The sequence below is a fragment of the Scyliorhinus torazame genome, chromosome 4, assembly GCF_047496885.1.
Source record: "Scyliorhinus torazame isolate Kashiwa2021f chromosome 4, sScyTor2.1, whole genome shotgun sequence".
Taxonomy (NCBI): domain Eukaryota; kingdom Metazoa; phylum Chordata; class Chondrichthyes; order Carcharhiniformes; family Scyliorhinidae; genus Scyliorhinus; species Scyliorhinus torazame.
Genome location: NC_092710.1, coordinates 102908609 through 102926345, shown reverse-complemented (window position 1 = coordinate 102926345; position 17737 = coordinate 102908609). Strand labels below are relative to the sequence as shown.

The following is a 17737-nucleotide window of genomic DNA, read 5'->3' as shown; positions in this document are numbered from 1 at the left end:
CGTTCTCGCCGGCCCGATACTCGACAAGTCCGGTGGTAGTGGCGGCTCTGAGGATCTGGGGGCAATGTAGGAGATATAAGAGAGTGGAGGGAGAATCGATTTGGACCCCGATTTATAACAACCACAGGTTTGTACCGGGTAGGCTAGATGGCGTCTTCCGGAGTTGGCAGAGGGCAGGAATTCAAGGATGGGGGATCTATTTATAGACTGGAACTTTCACAGCTTGAAAGCTTTGGAGGATAAATTTAAATTGTCAATAGGGAATGGTTTAAGGCATTTGCAAGTGCGAGACTTCTGAGAAAACAGATGCCGGCCTTTCCGTTGCTGCCGCCATGGGGAATACAGGATAGTTTCCAGTACCTGGGTGGGAGAGGGAAGGTATCAGATATTTACCAGGAGCTTTCGGAGGCGGAGGAAACTCCGAAGGAGGAGCTTAAGGGTAAGTGGGAGGACGAGCTAGGAAGAGAGATAGATGGCGGGTCTATGGGCGGATGCCCTAAATAGGGTTGATACCTCCTCATCATGCGCCAGGCTTAGCCTGATACAATTTAAGGTAGTCCACCGGGCACACATGACAGCAGCTAGGACGAGTAAGTTCTTCGGGGTTGAGGATAGGTGTGCGAGGTGCGCGGAAGCCCAGCAAATCATGTCCACATGTTTTGGGCATGCCCGATGCTTAGAGGGTTTTGGCAGGATTTTGCTAAGGCAATGTCCACGGTACTAAAATCACGGGTGGTGCCGAGTCCGGAGGTAGCGATCTTCGGAGTGTCGGAAGATCCGGGAATTCAGGGGGCAAAAGAGGCCGACGTTTTGGCCTTTACCTCCCTGGTAGCCCAGAGACAGATCTTGTTAATGTGGAGGGACTCGAAGCCCCTGGGTTGTGACATGGCTGGGTTTCTCAGTCTCGAGAAAATAAAGTTTGCCTGAAGAGGGTCAATGTTAGGGTTCTCCCGGAGGTGGACCGTTCGTCGACTTTCTCGGGGAAAATTAAAATGTCAGCAGATGCAGTATTCCAAAGGTGGGTGGGGGGCGGGCGGATTGTTGTTGTATGGTTGAGGTGCGTGAAGATTTGGCTGGAGGGGGAAATGTTTATTTTACCATGTTGATATCATTGTTTATGTTACTGTTATAAGAATTTTCAAATACCTTTATAAAATATTATTTAAAAAAATAAATAACATAACTGATTTGGAGGAAAATGTAACTGGTCTGATTAGTAAGTTTGTGGACGACATAAATGTTGGTGGAATTGCGGATAGTGATGAGGACTGTCAGAGGATACAGTGGAATTTAGATCGTTTGGAGACTTGGGCAGCGAGATGGCAGATGGAGTTTAATCCGGACAAATGTGAGGTAATGCATTTTGGAAGGTCTAATACAGGTAGGAAATATACAGTGAATGGTAGAACCCTCAAGAATATTGACAGTCAGAAAGATCTATGTGTACAGGTCCACAGATCACTGAAAGGGGCAACACAGATGGAGAAGGTAGTCAAGAAGGCATACGGCATGCTTGCCTTCATTGGCCGGGGCATTGCGTATAAAAGTTGGCAAGTCATGTTGCAGCTGTATAGAACCTTAGTTAGGCCACACTTGGAGTATAGTATTCAATTCTGGTCGCCGCACTACCAGAAGGATGTGGAGGCTTTAGAGAGGGTGCAGAAGAGACTTACCAGGAGGTTGTCTGGTCTGGAGGGCAAAGCTCTGAGGAGAGGTTGAATAAACTTGGTTTGTTCTCACTGAAACGAAGGAGGTTGAGGGGTGACCTGATAGAGGTCTACAAAATTATGAGGGGCATAGACAGAGTGGATAGTCAGAGACGTTTTCCCAGGGTTGAGGGGTCAATTACTAGGGGGCATAGTTTAAGGTGTGTGGGGCAAGGTTTAGAGGAGATGTACAAGACAAGTTTTTTATACAGAGGGTAGTGGGTGCCTGGAACTTGCTGCCGGAGGAAGTGGTGGAAGCAGGGACAATAGTGATGTTTAAGGGACATCTTGACAAATACACGAATAGGATGGGAATAGAGGGATACGGACCCCAGGAAGTGTAGATGGTTTTAGTTTAGACGGGCAACATGGTTGGCGCAGGCTTGGAGGGCCGAACGGCCTGTTCCTGTGGTGTACTTTTCTTTGTTCTTTGTTCATTATTTCAATTGCTCCTTCAGTGTCAGCTGTGAATCAGTTGGTAGCACACTTGTCCCAGGTTGTAATGTTGTTGGTTCACATGACACTTCAGGGACTTGTGTACAAAATTAAGATTCTAGTGAATGACTTAACGTGGACTGTATTGGCAGAGGTGCTGCCTTTCAAATTAGAAGTTTCTGAGGCTCTCTCTGCCCTTTCAGAAGAACATAAGAAGTCTCCTGGCATTATTTTGAAGAAGAACAATGGGGTTAATTCTGGTGTCCTGGCCAGTATTTATTTATCCCTCAAGCAACAAGACTAAAAGTGATTGTCTGGTCATTATTACATTGTTGTGTGTGGGAGCTTGTCATGTGTAAATTGACATGTGGGAAAATGGCATTGAAGTAGAAATCAGCCATGATCTAGCTGAATAGTGGAGAAAGTATGAATGGCTGATTGGCCTCCTGCTGCTGTGTTCCTATGGCTACCACTCTTTTAACATTACTACAATGACTACACTTCAAAAGTACTTCAGTGGCTATAAAGTGCTATTCAGATGCAGTTGTGTAAGGTAATATATAGGTGTAAGCCTTTTTCTCTGCTTCCCTACCCTCATATCTCTTCAGTGAGGTTTATACCTGTTAAAAATGTATTTTATTAAAGTCCTGAGGCCGCCTCAATGGTGTGCAGCGTACTCGGCGATTTTTTTGAGGGGGCTGAGCACCTGATTTCGGCATAAAAGCGGATTCTCCGGTCAATCGCCAAACGCGATTTCAGTGTCGACAATCGGAGAATCCAGTCCTATGTTCCCCCGCCGGAGCTCAATCGCCTCTGATTTGCGCTCACGCTGGGAGCAGCGGCGAGAGGCGATTCATTGCCCCATCCCATGCAAATGTATGCATGGTCAGGATCACAAGAGATTCCATTGCGAATCTCCGATCGGATGTCATTTTGAGAGGTACGACCCGCTAGCGGGCCTCCCCCACACCTGTTCCACGTATGAATTGCTTGGGTATCCCCCCACAGTACGCACGCATGAGAGTGGCCTGAGTCCCCAACAGAGACTCCCAACAAACACCGCTCCATATCAGAGACCCCCCTCCCGTAACACAGCCCACCCATAACAGAGACCCCCCCCCCAAATCAGAGACCCCACAATAACCGAGATCTCCCTCCCCCATAACAGACACCCTCCATCAGTCACCCCTGCCTAGAAGCTAAAGAGCAGCCCAGAAAGAAAGAGTGAAAAAACCGTTGCTTTAAAACTCACCTGTCCCTTAGAGCTGCTGCCTCAGGCAGAGAAAGCAGCAGCTGTAACTTCACAGGAAGTGAAAACCACAGCACTAGGGTTTAAACGCCTCTGGTCCTTTAATCTGCAAGGTTTCTATTCACTTCAAAAAGAAATAGCTTTTACTAGGCTGTAATTGACCCCTTCCAGACAGCCAGATGTCTGATTGTTTCATTTAATTTCCCTTCATGCTTGAATGGATCTCAAGTACCCTGCTGTGAAACAACCGCAGTGTTTATAAACATCTAGCTATGATTGACAGCTCATGACGCTATCTAAAGCAGTTAAGTGCTTTCTGCTGAGAAAAAGAGGAAGTGATTGGGCAGCACGGTAGCACAAGTGGATAGCACTGTGGCATCACTGCGCCAGGGTCCCAGGTTCTGGTCATTCTGTGCGGAGTTTGCACGTTCTCCCCATGTCTGTGTGGGTTTCCTCCGGGTGCTCCGGTTTCCTCCCACAGTTCAAAGTCTGCAGGTTAGGTGGATTGGCCATGATAAATTGCCTAGTGACCAAAAAGGTTAGGAGGGGTTATTGGGTTTCGGGGATAGGGTGGAAGTGAGGGCTTAAGTTGGTCGGTGCAATCTCGATGGGCCAAATGGCCTCCTTCTGCACTGTTTGTTCTATGTTCTATAACAAAACTCTTCGGTGTCTGTTGGATGTCTGGTGTGGGGATCTGATGGGAATGGGGGGGGGGTCTGAGGGGTTGGATGGGCAGGATTTGCATTGTAGCGGGAGGTTGGCCTTGCGATGGACTTGGGAGCACCTGCCTTGAATGATTACCCCCTTAGTCTACTGTGGTATGAACTTTTGTTTTGATGTGATTTTGTTTGCCAGAAGTCAAGGGAGAGCCCTTTTGATCATTTGTGTCTAGACTCGAGTTTCCTTCTTCGCAAGGCCCTTTACACATGATGATGGGAAGTGATAACTGAAGCTACTGATGTCATACTGACAACCTTGGGGTGCACTGTGGAGTCAGCAGGCCAGAATTACACAGCTGACTGTGCTTTGCTACAGGTCGCAGAGGTTGAGCATAAGTAAACTCTGACAGTGCATGTTTGGGTAAATTTGAAAGGCTGTGTTCTTTGTGTGGATGATTTTTAATGTAAGAAGAACACCTAGGCACTCAGCAGAAATACAGCTGGTATTAACTCATTGGGCAGTTTTGGGGTGGGGGAGTGGCTTGAAACTTGGCGCTGGCGGACATTGTGCCAGTTCAGCAACAGCTAGAGGTACGAAGAGATATCCAGGGCAGCCAAGTTGGACGTGGAAGTTCTGTAGTCAATTGAGGTAAACTAGGGCCCATTATGGGGCCTATTCTGTGCCGACTGGAGTTATCAGTGGGAAATACGGACAAAAGCCTGCGCCACGGCCACATACCATGGTGGGCTCATATCGGGTAATGGGCAATCATCACATGAGGACCCCCACACCACCCATACCGGTTATGGCAGCCAAGAGGGTTTGCCCCTCTACAATCATGGGCCAGGCAGCAGTGGGATTTCTAAATAAAGAAATACGTCAGAGTGTCTCCATGTTGAGGTGCCCTCCCTCCATCATGTATCCGCAACTCCCTTCTCAGCCTTTTGGGCTGCCGGTGCCTCATTCTGGAGGGCCTCCCATTGGCTGTCCATCCTCAAGAGCTCACCCCGAGTTAGCTCTCTGCCCTTAATTGACCTGACCCGTTAAAATTCTGCACGGACAGGGTTGAGACCTGAAACTTGTCCTGGCATCCACACTTCCCATCCCTGGAATGAAAATTTAGCCCCTGATTTCTGCCATTTTTGCTATTTCATTTTTGTGTCCTCCATCCTGATGCCTAATGCTGGTTTTCAGTGAGGTAAAAGTGATTGGCTAAAATATTTTGCCTATCGCTTCCAGAAGAATTCAGAAACGGAGAGTTGCAGTTCATGCTCATTTACTCATAAATCTTCCATTAGCTTTTATTGTACTGTAAAATACTGATATCATATTGACACCCACGTGATTGATTTTGTTCTTAATTCTGTTTTTTCTTCCCCTGTGTTTATCTACGACTTAAGCCGTTAATTCCGATTTCAGTATTTCAGTATTCTCTGTGTTTGTCTAATTAGAAATCATTCTAATGATTATAGCATTTCCATTATTTAACATTGATTAATCAAATATCATTAAAAGTAAATTTCCTAATCCAGATTAGTTCTAAGCAAAAATATCCAGAAGTAGTCATTAACCTGCTTCAAGCTGTGTTTTTGAGGCTATAATAATATGCCAGTAAATTGTGTGCCTTTCAGACTGAGCTCTTGTATACAGTTTAAAGAGGAGCTGCTAAGTCCAATCGATCATGCAATGTGTTGTGTTTATAGAACAATATTGAACACTCATTAGTGAAGGACAAGATCCTTTGTTAAACTATATAACACTTATATTTAAAGGACATCAAGCGCGGCATGATGTAGGGAGCAGCTGTCTCACAGCGCCGAGGACCCGGATTCGATCCCTGCCCCGGGTCACTGTCCGTGTGAAGTTTGCACATTCTCCCCATGTTTGCTTGGGTTCCCCCCCCCACCACAACCCAAAGATGTGCAGGGTAGGTGGATTGGCCACGCTAAATTGCCCCTGAATTTGGAATTTTTTTTTAAAAAAGGACATCAAGGAATTCAATATTAGAAACTTGTTGAATCCAAATTCTCCATACCTATTCAAATCTTAAAATCCTTAAGTAACCTCTACCTTTTGTGCGACATCTTTTGGAATAGAACCATAGAATTCCTGCAGTGCAGAAGGAGGCCATTCGACCCATCGAGTTTGCATCGCCACTCTGAACGTGCACGCTATCTAGGCCCCGCCCTATCCCCGTAATCCCACCTAACCTGCACATCTTTGGACACTTAGGACAATTTAGCTCGGTCGATCCACCTGCACATCATTAGAATGTGGGAAGAAACTGGAGTACCCAGAGGAAACCCACACAGACACGGGGAGAAAATGCAAACTCCACATAGTCACCCAAGGTTGGAATTGAACTCGGTCCCTGGCACTGTGAGGCAGCAGTGCTAACCATTGTGCCACCGTGCCGCCCTATTCTTCTCTCAAGAGTCAGTTCCAGGGTAGATAGTCTTTCCCTCATTAAAAAGCCTTAAAAATTTAAGAATTGGCCTTGCAGCCTTCCTCTGAACTTCCTGCACGTTTCCTATAATTAATTTCTTGGATCACTGCGACACAGAAATGGCAATGAAACTTTGTGATGGTAAATTGTGCTAAAATTTCCTGCTGAGCTCCAGCAGGAACTAAGTTGATAAGTATGTCCTATTTTGCAAAACGTCATATGCTTCTTTCTGTAACCTTTGTTTTAAAAATCCTCAATTTTTCACTTTTTGCATCGGCAGTTGCTTCTAACCTTAATTGCTACTGAAGTTTATGTACTTCAAATTACAATATTTTGTTGTTAAATGCCCTGGGGAAATCCTCGGGTATTGAAACTTGTGTGAGGAAATTGTGTTCACCCTGTTAGAATGGCTTTCTGCAGTAGAAACTGCAGTAGAACCCCTAAAGGTGGTGGGCGGAACGGTAGCACAGTGGTTAGCACTGTTGTTTCACAGCTTCAGGGTCCCAGTTCGATTCCCGGCTTGGGTCACTGTCTGTGTGGAGTCTGCACGTTCTCCCTGTGTCTGCGTGGGTTTCCTCCGGATGCTCCGGTTTCCTCCCACAAGTCCCGAAAGACGTGCTGTTAGGTAATTTGATAATTCTGAATTCTCCCTCCGTTTACCCGTACAGGCGCCCGAATGTGGCGACTAGGGGCTTTTCACAGTAACTTTATTGCAGTGTTAATGTAAGCCTACCTGTGACAATAATAAAGATTATTATTATTAAAATAACATTGCTGCCATGGAGAGACAGTTGTTTTGTGAATGGATGAACTACAGTGGGCCAAACAACATTGTTTACCTGTGTTTATTTTTTGATAACAATACTGCCTACACTAATGATGCGATAGTGGTGTAGTGGTAATGCCACTGGACTAATAACCCAGAGACCTAGGGCTTATGCTCTGGGCTCAGATCCCACCACAGCAGCTAAAATCCCTAACAGCAGCAACCTATGGTTGAGAAAGCCCATCTGGATCACTCATGTCCTTTAGGGAGGGAAATCTGTTATCCTTGCCTGCCCTGTCGTACATGTGACTCCAGATCCACAGCAATGTGGCTGACTCTTAACTGCCCTCTCAGTTCAAGGCCAATAAGGGATAGGCAACATTTGCCAGCGACGCCCACATCCTATGAAAGATTAATTTGTAAAAAAACTTAAGAGGTAATTCATAGCATGAGACATTTTGCTGCATCAGTACTTTATAAACTATTTTCTCTTTTCATCCTTGTTTTCCCAAACGACACCAGCAGATATATGACAGCAAGAATATAATAATATAATTCATAACAACAAATATACAATGATATCATGTGAATATAAACTGTAATATGGAAAACTATCTTCATTTTGTTCTCTGCTTAGAAGGAGTTAGCTAACTTTAGTGAGACATGTGAAGGGAGAGATAAAATAGCCATGAGGGAATTCTGCTTCTGCATTTCCTTTTATTTGTTCATGGGATTGGGGCATCGCTGGCTGGGTCAGCATTTATTCCCCATCCCTGAGGGCATGTAAGAGCCAACCACATTGCGTGGAACTGGAGTCACATATAGGCCAGACCAGGTAAGAATGACAGATTTCCTTCCCTAAAGGACATTGATGAACCAGATGGGTTTTTACTACATTTGACAATGGTTTCATGGTCATCATTAGACTTTTAATTCCAGATTTGTATTGAATTCAAATTCTACCATCTGCCTTGGAATTCAAACCTAGGTCCCCAGAGATTTCCCTGGGTCTGAAATTAAAATATTATGGGCAGACAGTAATACCATTTAATTTAATTATAAATATCATTAAGTACACTTGTTTACAGAATTGAAAACTATTTTTTATAAAATACAAATTATTGCTGAACATAGAGAAATGCTGTTGAAGCTTTTTATCGTGTACTCATGAAGACAGACACGAGTGCCAAATTTCAAATCAAGAAACAATTTACAATACCTGAGAAAAGGGTGCTGATTGGTTAGCAAGTGGACTCTGGATGAGGCGCTGCCATTGAGAAAATACTAGAGAGCTATTGCCCCCAATGCTTTTGTTTAATTCAATGGTGCAATGTCTGGACCTGTTCCTTTTGCCTGCAGAGGACAGGTTCCTGTGCATGAATGTATGTAGCTTCTAGCAAATGTAAGTGAGCCACATTGTGAGCCTGACTGAACATCTTAAATTGGTTGTTATAAATTGTAAGTTTTATTTGAAAAACCTTTGACTCATTTCAGGTGTTGTTCAAACGAGTATTAAGAGGTGACATAGTACCTGATCATTTAATTCGTATGAGTCCAGAAGAGTTGGCATCCAAGGAATTAGCAGCATGGAGACAAAGAGAGAATAGACATGTAAGATCAGTTGGTTGTTATTAATTCTTATACATATTATTCCCTTTTTAGAAACTTTGTTCATTCATTTCTAAATTGCCTATCCTGTATTGTCCATTCGCTTATTGAAGGGCCATTTAAAAAGAAGGAAGATATGGACGTTTAATAACTACACTGAATGTGTCCTGTCAGTGTAAAACTGCTATTTATTGTTAAGCTGTCTCTAAAATACATTTAATTAAAGTTTTATTTGAATATGATGTGCCTTTTTCAATATTCTACTTTCAAATGAAAAATTATGCATTAGACAAGTTTCAGAAAAGATCAGTAAAAATGATTCTGGACTTACAGCTTTAAGTTGTAAGAGAGATTCATGATGCCAAAAGATTTTTAAAATACCAAGGGACATAAATAATGTAAATGCAGACAGGCGTTTTAATTTCAGCTGAGTGTAGAACTAGATGAGACGGTACTTTGGGGGTCAGCTCAATTGCATTGGGAAATTATGCAGAATGCTTTTTGAATCCTTAAGTAAAAGAGGATGTGCCCATGATAGGCTAAACTGACATTGTGGTACCAATGGAAACCCATTCAGTTTAATGGATTACTTCTTGTGTTGTAATTGGGAAACCTAGGCCAATCTGTGAAAGGGCATGTCTGTTAGACTTGATGCCTTTTCCTCTTTGTGCTCTTGGTGTGCTCTAATTGTCAATGGAATTTTCATAAAATGTTCATTTGTTGCAGTGAAATTTATTTTGACCGAATGCAGATTATGGCTGGAGTTTTCTGCCGTCGGATTCTCTGTTCCTGCCGCAGTGCACCCCTCCCACCGGTTTCCTGGCGGCGTGGGGTGACTACAATGGGGAATCCCATTGACAAGCAGCGGGAACAGAGAATCTTGCTGCCAGTGAATGGCACACTGCCAAGAAACACGCGGCTGGGGGACCGGAGAATCCAACCCCATGTATTCATAAGCTTTCTTGCAAATTTTCATTACAGTGTATCTGAGATATCTTTATTCTATCCACAGATGATTGAAATGATAGAAAAGGAACAAAGGGATGTTGAGAGGCGACCAATTACAAAAATAACTCACAAAGGAGAAATAGAAATTGAAAGTGAGACACCAATGAAAGAATCTGAGACAGTCGTTACAGAGGTAAACTGCATAATGAGAGAAGTTTGTCAATATTTTCTCCCCGATCAGCTTTTGAGTTAGTGGATTATTTTTGAACTTGTTTGTCATTATGCTCCACCCGGTTCTGCGTTGCTAAAAGGCCTAATTCCAAGGTTTACAACAGGAATACATGAAGCTGAAAAGCATGTCATCCAGGAAAAAATATATTGATCTTATTAAATGACATTCCTTGCCTGGAGCTTTTTGCTGGTAATTTGGGCATGGAGGACACCATGTCCTATTGTCTATCCACTAAAATTGATAGATGGAAAACTGTGTGAAGCACTTAAAGCTTACGTCATGGCACAATTTCATGAAATCTCTGTTCGTTTAACAAGTGTTCTTGGTTTTTCATTTCCTTGCAAATTGATTATTTCCTTTGCTCAATTTTTGACAAGAATTTTATGAACCATTTACCAGCTGGTTCTAGTGAGTTAACCTGTTAGCGGTAATGTCAAACAACAGCTCATTTGTTCCTGCACAATTCCTCATGCACACCTGTTCTGTAACAATAATGAAATTAAAGATTCAGTAACCTAAATGTGTTTTTTAATACTTGGAACTTCAACTCTTAATCCATAATTTGCTTGATGATAATGAACAAGGTAATCCAGTCAACAAATTTGAAGAAACAGTAAAACTAGCGAGCAGTGCAACATTGACTGTACAAATGCATGATTGCAGTAGTTTCTTCAGAATGTAGTTTGTTTTAAATGAGGGGGAGAGCGTTTTTTATACCAATTCCTGGTCCTTAATGACTCTGAAGTTTTAACTTTCATCTCAGCCATTGAAACAAACAGAAGGATAAACATAATAAAGTCTTCAGTTTTTGTGGCTTAAAATGTCACCCGAGAATAACATCTGTGACATTATAGAATTCCTTCAATAGGGCTATGGCGATCAGCCTAGTTTAAGAGATGATGTAAGTATAGGAAGACTGATTGTATTTCTGTCATGTTGTAAGGAGTACCCTCAACTTTGGTAGAAAGGTGAAAGGAATTAGAAGCTGGCTGGTGACTCGTGTGATTTCTTAAAACTGCATTATCATTGTTCATGATTAGCATTGACCATTGAAAGCTTAAAGATAGTGATTTGATTTTTGTGCGTTAGAGAGTAGCAGAAACGTTTCTCAGGTGTATTCTGAGGATAAAATTAGAAACATTAATTTCATAACTAGATTTTGTTTCAATGATAAAGGCAGAAGCAATCTTTTCTCCCCTGTCAGACTGTTGTTTTGTTCACAGGAATCTGTCCAGTCCCGATCAGACAACAAATAAAGAGCGTATTAAACAACCTCTCCTTTTCAACATGTTGGAAAGATGTTTAACTATCAAATCACAAGCCTATTTTGCATTTATGAAATCATTAAAAGAAAATTGTGTATTTTCAGCCTGAATTTAATCAAAGCATATTAATTGGCAAATAAACTAGATATTTTGTTGTTGAAACTATACTCTAATGCAGAAAAGACTGAAGTAAGATCCATTTTCTCAACTAAAATGACATGTTTTCCCTGTGAATTATTAATAGGAGGCTGAACTAAAAGCTGTAGAGCCAAAGCCCATAGTGGAGAAATTGGAAGAGCCTGAAGACGAAACCCTAACAGATACTACAGACGACACTACTTTTCAACACAAAAAACATCTCTTTGACTTGAACTGCAAAATCTGCACAGGTAAGGGAGATGGTAGTGTAGTGGTAATATTACTGGACTGGTAATCCAAAGGCCCAGACCTGTTGATCTTAAGCGCGATTTCAAATTCAACCACGACAGCTGGTGGAATTTTAATTTATTAATAAAATGTAGAATTGAAAAGCTGGTCTCAGAAATGTTGACCATGAGAACTGTTACCGATTGTTGTAAAATCACATCTGATTCACTGACGTCTTTCGGGAAGGAAATATGCCATTCCTCCCTGGTCTGGCCTATATATGACTCCAGACCCACAACAATGTGGTTGACTTTATAATGCCCTCAGTTCAATTGTAATCAGAGATGGGCAGCAATTGCAGGTCTTGCCATCGGTGCCCACATCCCATGAAAGAATTAGAGAAAAAAACGATTCTGCGGTTTGCCTGGAAAACAATGCATTGTGTCAAATATATTTTCAAATGAATCATAGAATAGGTAGGTGACAGCACAGAAGGGAAGTCATCTCTATCTGTGTCAACTCTCTGTGAGAGCAATTCAGCTAGTCCCACTCCTCAGCCCTTTCTCTGTAGCCTTGAAATGTTTTTCTCTTCAGCAGCTTACCCAATTGCCTTTTTAAACATTACAATTATAACTGTCTTCACCACACTCTCAGACAGTGCCTCCCAGATCTTAACCATTCGCTATGTCCAAAAGATTTTCTTCATTGGTTCTTTTGCCAATCACATTAAATCATTGTTCTTTAATACCCAACCCTTCCGCTACTGGGAACAGTTTCTCTCTCTCCTCAGTCTAGGTCCCTCATGACTTTGCATGCCTCCTTTCAACTTTCATTGGGGGTTTTACAATTTTGTAAAACTCGCATATATTCCTGAATATATTAGCTTCATATTACAGAAAATGTTCGGCAGGATTTACACCCAGCAATGCTTCCTGATTTACTGAAGCTTACTGTGGGAAAGAAATTGGGAAGATTTAGCAACAAGTAAAGTCATTTAGCCCAATAAACCCAATGCTTTTTTCACATCTCCTAACTACTCATATTCTCCATAAAAATAGAAAGTTGTTACAACAGAGAAACTCACTATTTGACCAACCAGTCAATGTCAAGGTTTACCCTCCATGTGAGGACATAATTTGAAGTGCGCCCCCTTAATCCATCTCTCTCCAGATTGAATGAAGAACATGAACTGAGATATTTTAAACAACAATCTTAAATTTTGAATATTTTATCAGTTTAACAGAATGTACCACTAACCCCAAATAGAACCAACCCAATTGTGAGCCTGTTGTAATTAATGAACCCTCCTCCACAGGTGTATTTGAACCCTTTACTACACTGCATCATTTTTTATAAATTCTCTTTATAATTTTGATATTTAGCAATTCTAGTCTCCCAAAAAATTTCATAAGCTTCCTCATGACTTAAATTCTTTATATCTAGTATTAACATTACAGCACTGATGTCTTTTAAATGATTAGATCATCAGAACAACATGTATACTCTAGCCAGGCTCTGAATAATTCCATCTGCAGAAATAGCCTAAACTCTTTGGGTACGATTTAACCACTGTGTTGTGCCCCAGTGTGAATCTGGGCATGCCGGTTAAATAACTGGTACAGGTTTGGAGGGCCGAAGGGCCTGTTCTTGTGCTGCATTGTTCTTTGTTCTCCTGTTTTGAGCTCTGTTATTCTACCAATGCAACCCAGTAACATATTTCCATTTTTAAACTGCAATGAAAGTTGGTGTTAGCAGTGATATGCATTCATATATTATAACCCCTTGAGTTCTTTCTTTGTCAGCATATTGGACCACTGTCCTGTATAATAGACATCTTGTAGTTACTTGCGCCCATACTAATTATTTTACACTGAGCTGCATTGAAGTACTTTGATCCTTAATTATCCAGTTGTCCAAAAGTTGCATATCTTTTGATCCTGGATGCATTGTTTTTTATTGTTTGTCCAACCTTTTGTATAATTTGCAAACTTGAACATGTTAAGATATCACAGTTTGTGTCATTCATTTTCCATTAAAAGTAACAAAGAACCTAAGGCCAATCCTTGGTATAGTTGTCTTTGGGCATAATTTAACCACCGCGTTGTGCCCGGCGTGAATCTCGGCGTGCCGGTTAAATAGCGGGATAGGCCAAATTCGAGATTCACACCAGGAGCAAATCAGTTTACTATGTATCTGGCCCGCTCTTGATGGCGAGTTCCGGATCATGCCCAAATATGGCGCACGTATCATTGACCCCAATTAGCACCAATTTTCATCTCATTAGCGAAATTGAAGTCGAATGTAACAGCCTCCTGGAAATTAACCGGCTCCCCAGCGTGTCGTTTAGTACTCATTATTAAAATTGTGAAGCTGGTGAAATGGGGGCTGAGGGGGATCCTGAAGCTGTAAATAACCACTTCCATTTTCGGGCATGCAGCCCAAGGACACTGGAGCTGCTGCCCCAGTGCTTGGGGTGGGGTGGGGGTGTCCACAGTGGGGTTGAAGCATTCAAAGTCGGGGGTTGCCCCCCCCGGCCACGGTGGGGGGGGGGGGGGATGTTGATGGTGAAGGGCTTTCCTTCTGTGAGGCCTTCAAGCCATCTCTAAATTTTGTGGATACCCATAACAGTGGCAACTACAGCTGCTGCCTGTCCATCGTACCAAACACTTCCAGCACAGAGCCCCGTTCTTGGTTGTATTCTGAAGGTCACTTTAACTCCCCTTGACTGTGAGCAGCCTCTAGCTTCACAACTGAAGACTATTGCTAAAAAGAAATTGGGCTTGTTAGTTGTGAAAGCACTTCACACCTGCAGTTGTGTTTTCTGCTTGCTCCTGCTGGTGGCTACAGGTGCCTGGAAGCTGCTGTTGCTGTTTCCTTCCTTTTCTGTAGCCGGAAAGAAGGACCATTTTTTCTAAGATAGTGAGTAAAAGTAAAGTCGCCATAGTCCCAGATGACCATAGGTTGCTTTTCCATTTTGAGGGGGAGAGCTGACTGGTGGTGGTTTAACCTGAGGGTCATGCCTCAGGTGAGGGGCAAGGTTGAGAAGGCGAAGCTTTCATGAGTAACCTGAGTCCTGGAACACCGGGCTCAGGGGAGTGTATTAATCCAGAAAGCGATCCAGTTTGAAGCAAGAAGACTGTGGGACCTGGTGCGTGACATTGATCCAAAGGGGCCACCTGATGGTACCGTTGAAGAAATGCTTTCGCAGATTGCTGATGCTTTTGTTGCTGGTGTGATTAGAGCTGCATGTAAATTGGCATGTCACTGCGGGTTAAACACACTGGAAATCAAGGACGTTCACTGCACTCTGAGTGGCAGTGGAATATGTGGATGCCAGGATTTGGTTTCAGTGAGATTGCGCCATGTGGGAGGGCCTGCACAGCTGTGGATCTTGGAAGGAGAATGACTGATACGTGGAACAAGTCACACATTGATGGACAGATCATTTCTACGACAAACGGCTGGACATGATAACACATTCTCAGGCTTATCCTCTGTTTCTGTTGAGGAGCCTGCGAAGGGTGATACCCTGTGGTTCTTGTGTATGAAAATCAGCTGATATAACTTTGTATTGTTACCAATATGCAGTGGTGACCATTCCTTGTTGTTTAATGGTTAGTGTGATATGTGGAATGTTGCGTAGCTGATTTTCTCATTTTTGTTACTCTTGACTGTTTAATAAACAAAATATTCTCAAGTGGCTTCTCGTAGGTACATGTGCCATGTCTCAGATGATGATTATTGCATTGCATTTCAATCAGTGTTTGAAGCCTGATCAGTTTGCCTGACATCAGAAGCGTCAGCACTACAGAGGCAGCAGCCAACAGTCAAAACATTCAAGAGCTGGGCTTCACACTGGGGATATCCTCGCGACCAGAGAGGAAGTGCGTGGATCATGAAGGGCATCTGAGCATGGTCTCCATAATGTTGCTGGCAGGTGTCTGGGGTCTAGAGGTTCCCACTGTGGCTGGGGGTTCGTGTGTGGGGCAAGCTTTTCCAGCACAACTGGCTCACAGGATGGCACTTTGAGAGAAGGCGGGAGACATAAGGGAGGGGGAGGCTTGGGAGAATTCATGGTCCTGGGGTGCGGCCTCGCCTGAGGAGGAGGACGCAGACCAGGAGGGGCTGGAGGAAGAAAGCGGGGAGGAGCAACAGGGGGATCTGGAGGATGGAGGACAGGCGGCGGCAAGGGGCTGCCATTCCTGTAAAAAAAAGGTTAACATTTTTTATAAATTTAGAGTATCCAATTTTTTTTTCCAATTAAGGGGCAATTTAGCTTGGCCAATCCACCGAGCCTGCACATCTTTGGGTTGTGTGGGTGAAACCCACGCAGACACGTTGAGAATGTTTAAACTCCACATAGACAGTGACCTGGGGCCGGGATCAAACCAGGGTCCTCAGCGCCGTAGGCAGCATTGCTAACCACTGTGCCACCCTGCTGCCCGGGTCTGGCATTCCTGGAGGAACTGCGGGGCCTTCATCCTCCTCATCATAGGATGAGGTGTTTACCGTCAGCTCATCCCCTCCTTCTACTCAAGACACTGACATCGTGTTCCAGGCTTTCCACTGTGGTCGGCACCCTAGCAATATTGGCCTCAGTGCCAACATTGCCGACATTATCTCTTGCGCCCGTCGCCTTTGGGACTCCTCTAATCGGTTATGCATCCTCCGGAGTGTTACAGACACTCCCTCCTGAATCTCACAACCATATCCTAGCACCTGCATCAGCTCTGGGGTGACCTTGCCCAGAGGCTCGGCATCTGCCTGGGACCCAGCTGAGTCCCAGGAGCCAGCAGACCTCTGACTGCTAACTCCCTGAGAATGTCAGTGAGGAACTACTGGGCGGGATTGTCCATCTCACCAGCCGGCCAATGTGGTTTCCCATTGTGGGCAGCCCCACGCCCTCGGGAAATCCCCGGGCTGCCAGCATAATGGAGAATCCTGACAACGGAGAATCCAGCCCACTGTCAGTTTCTAACCTTAATCCAATTTTTTATTCATAGAAAACAAGAGATTCTATGATGTTTTCATTGAGACCTATCAGTAGAATAGGGAAATTAGAAAGGCAAGACATTTTATTTAAGCTTATATTTTAGTGTCGGGTGGGGTTACTGGGTTATGGGGATAGGGTGGAAGTGTGGGCTTGGGTAGGGTGCTCTTTCCAAGAGCCCTTGTGTACTCGACGGGCCAAATGGCCTCCTTCTGCACTATAAATTCTATGAAATATTTTTCATCTGAACTAATATTGGCTTCAAGAAAGCAACTCAATTCAACATTATCATGAACAATGTGAGAACCTGCTGCATCACAAGTTTTATTCATGGCGAGCTTAACTGGCCTGGAGATGCATTCACTGCCCAATTAGTGGCAGGATTCGGAGAAAGGAGGCGTGTCTGAGGCAACAGCAGAGCAGGCCTGAATTAAAGGTGAGGGCAGCCATTGCTGAGGCTGCCATTCATCCAAAAAATGGAAGCATGAACTAAGCAGACAACAGTGTGCAGAGAGGGCCTCCATGCCAAGGCAGCTCCCTCTTTCTCAGATGTACCACTCGAGGTCCAGTTGGAGGTGGCCGCTGCGTGTAGGAGCATTCTCTTCCTGAAACCAGCAACAGAAGGTCTGCAAAACTCACCAAGAGGGCATGGCCAGATTTGGCACACAAGGTCAGCAGCATAGGAGTGGTGAGGAAGAACTGACTGCAGTGCAAGAAACATTTTAACAACCTTGTTAGGTCGGAAAGGTGAATGTCAAGAGAGAGATTCAGGTGGCATGCCTCCCAGTCAGCAGTCACCAGTGCAAGAGAGGGACATCCTGTGGGTGTATAGAGTTTGCACCATGGGAGAGGGGTGTGCTCTGTTGCCTTGCTGGCATATAAGCAGAGGTCACCTGAGTTCCACTGATCAGGAGCATGAGATGCAGACTGCAGCATTGACTGCAATTGAGAAGCTGCAGAAAGGGATTGTCCGAATAACATAATTTCTCAGTTTGCAAGCCATAAGGAAGTTGAAAGCTCATGAAACTGAGAGAGAATGCAGGGTGCTGGGGTGCCCCAGCTTGCA

General features: G+C 43.8%; 1 protein-coding gene across 6 annotated transcripts in view; it reads left to right on the top strand.

The window, feature by feature from the left end:
• phf3 (PHD finger protein 3) overlaps positions 1 to 17737 on the top strand; it is a 190992-nt gene that overhangs the window by 152468 nt on the left and 20787 nt on the right. For all 6 annotated transcript variants that reach the window (XM_072498390.1, XM_072498393.1, XM_072498394.1 and 3 more), the window contains 3 exons: positions 8757 to 8873; positions 9883 to 10011; positions 11560 to 11704. In XM_072498390.1, the coding sequence (XP_072354491.1) occupies positions 8757 to 8873; positions 9883 to 10011; positions 11560 to 11704 (391 nt within the window). The remainder of the gene's footprint in view (positions 1 to 8756; positions 8874 to 9882; positions 10012 to 11559; positions 11705 to 17737) is intronic.